The following is a 2,886-nucleotide window of genomic DNA, read 5'->3' as shown; positions in this document are numbered from 1 at the left end:
AAACATCCAGGCACTCAGACATTTGCTACATCTAGACCATTGGAGCTACTACATGTGGATCTCATAGGTCCAACTTAAACCGAGTCTTTTGGGGGAAAGAGATATATCATGGTTATGGTAGATGACTTCACTAGGTACTCTTGGGTTATTCTTATAAGATCTAAGTCAAATGCTCCTAAGCACATTGAAGCCTTATGCACAAGATTGCAAAATGAGAAGAGCTTAAAGGTTGATCGAATTTAAAGTGATCATGACAAAGAATTTGAAAACTCATACATGGAGTCCTTTTGCACTAGATTGGGTATATTTCAAGAATTCTCTGCTCCTATTACTCTTCAGCAAAATGGTGTAATAGAAAGGAAGAACATGGTGATTCAAGAGATGGCTAGGGCTATGTTGCGTAACAAGGGTATGGCTAGAAACTTGTGGGGAGAAGCTGTCAATACTGCGTGTCATACGGTTAATAGGGTATATTTCAGACCCAGTACCAAAAAGACTCCCTATGAGCTATGGAAGGAAAGGAAACCGAATGTCAAGTATTTTAGAATCTTTGGAAGTACTTGCTTCATTCTCAAGGATAGAGAGAATGTGGGAAAATTTGACTCTCGACGCGATGAAGGAATATTTTTGGGATACTCCTCCACAAGCAAGGCCTATCAAGTATACAACAAAAGAACCAAGAAAGTGATGGAAACTGTAAATGTTGTAATCGACGAAGCTACAAAGTCTTGTTTTGAGAATGTTAGTGAGGAAATGCCCAAAGAGATTCTTCCTCCTGAGCCCAAGGACATTCAAGAACCTGTTGATCAAAAGCCTGCCTCTCCAAGTACTACCAATACTCCAAGTGTTGTAGAAGGTTCAACAGACAGATCTGCCTCATCTGACTCCGAGTCTCATAAAGAGAAAGGACCTCCCTCCAAAATTCAGTTGAATTATCCACCTGAAACTATTGTGGGAAATATGAATGAACTTACACTAAGGAAACGCACAGTTGATAAATGTGTTGCTAACTTTGTGTCTTATTTTTGCTATTTGTCGTAGGTTGAACCTACAAAGGTTGAGGAAGCACATCAGGATGAAAGTTAGGTGGAGGCTATGCATGATGAACTACTTCAATTTCAAAGGAATGATGTCTGGACACTAGTGCCTAGACTAGAGGGTAAGCACATCATCGGCACAAAGTGGATTTTTTGAAATAAGACTAATGAGGAGGGCAATGTGATTTGCAATAAGGCTCGTCTTGTGGCTCAAGGATACTCACAAATGGAAGGAGTGGACTATGATGAAACATTTGCTCCAGTAGCACACATGGAATCAATTAGGATTCTTCTAGCCCTAACATGCAATTTGAAGTTCAAGCTTTACCAAATGGATGTCAAGACTGCCTTCTTAAATGGGTTCCTTAAAGAAGATGTCTATGTGGCTCAACCAAAAGGATTCATTGATCCCCAGTTTCCGGATCATGTGTTGTACTTGAAAAAGGCACTCTATGGTTTGAAGCAAGCCTCTAGAGCTTGGTATGATCGGCTCACACAATACTTGGCGTCACATGGGTTCATAAGAGGAAAGGTTGATCAAACTCTCTTCATAAAAAGGGAAGACGGAGAGTTGATAGTTGCTCAAGTCTATGTTGACGATATCATCTTTGGGTCAACAAAGGATGAACTTGCTCATAGTTTCTCTAAACTCATGCAGGCTGAGTTCGAGATGAGCATGATTGGAGAGTTAAATCACTTCCTTGGATTAGGGATTCATCAGCAAGAGACATGTATATTCATATCTCAATCTAAATATGCTAGAAATCTTGTGAAAAATTTTAGCTTGAAATCTGCTAGTTCTATTAGAACCCCATGAGTCCTAATGTTAAACTCACTGTCGATGTCTTGGGAAAGAGTGTTGATCCATCTCTCTATAGAAGCATGATAGGTAATCTTCTGTACCTTATTGCTAGTAGACCTGACATTACTTACAGTGTGGGAGTGTGTGCTAGATATTAGGCTAATCCCAAAGAATCCCATATAACTGCTTTGAAGAGAATCATAAAGTATGTCAAAACCACTGCCAACTTTGGTGTGTGGTACAGCAAATACACAAATGATATCTTGGCTAGGTATTCAGATGTTGATTGGGCTGGGAATGCTGATGATAGGAAGAATACTTTGGGAGGTTGTTTTTATGTGGGTAATAATCTTGTCTCTTAGATGAGCAGAAAGCAGAATTCCATCTTTGTGTCCACTGTAGAGGCTGAATGCATTGCTGCCGGCAGCTATTGTACCCAACTTTTATGGATGCAAAAACTCCTCCATGACTATGATATTTGTCAAGAACACCTTACTATCTATTGTGACAATACCAGTGCCAATACCAGTGCCATCAATAGCTCTAAAAGTCTGGTTCAACATTCTCGAACCAAACACATAAAGATTCGACATCACTTCATTCGTGAGCTTGCTGAAGATGGTATCTTTACTCTTGAATTCATTCACACTGATGACTAGAAGGCCGATCTGTTCACTGAACCTCTTGATAGCAAACGATTTGAATTCCTTCGTCAAAACATTGGTGTTATATCCATGGAATGACCCTCTCTTCTCCTCATTTTCTTCATGCATTTGCATCTAGTTTTTATGCATTGCTTTATTTGACATGTTTTTGTTTGGTTGTTTTTCAATTTTGTCTTTATTTTTTTTATAAAAAAAAAAATAAAAACAGTGTATGTTTGTGTACATTGGTACTTGTGTAACTTAAATGACTAATGAAACAAAGTTTTCTATGTTAGGATTAGTGCCCTTAAATCCTATTGTATGATGCTACGTATATTATTATGTATGACATTATGTATGACTTAATGTTGTGATTAATAAAATTGTTTTATTATAATCTAAA

The 2,886-nt window shown here is 38.2% G+C and overlaps 1 protein-coding gene across 1 annotated transcript; it reads left to right on the top strand.

Annotated features, from left to right (window-relative positions):
* Nucleotides 1-276: 276 nt before the first annotated feature.
* On the top strand, nt 277-1,854 carry LOC142626319 (uncharacterized). Its single transcript, XM_075800144.1, has 2 exons — nt 277-990; nt 1,453-1,854. The coding sequence occupies exons 1-2, from the start codon at nt 277-279 to the stop codon at nt 1,852-1,854; spliced, it is 1,116 nt and encodes a 371-aa protein (XP_075656259.1).
* Nucleotides 1,855-2,886: the final 1,032 nt, after the last annotated feature.

Source organism: Castanea sativa, chromosome 1, assembly GCF_040712315.1.
Source record: "Castanea sativa cultivar Marrone di Chiusa Pesio chromosome 1, ASM4071231v1".
NCBI classification, from domain to species: domain Eukaryota; kingdom Viridiplantae; phylum Streptophyta; class Magnoliopsida; order Fagales; family Fagaceae; genus Castanea; species Castanea sativa.
This window is presented reverse-complemented; position numbering and strand designations above follow the sequence as displayed.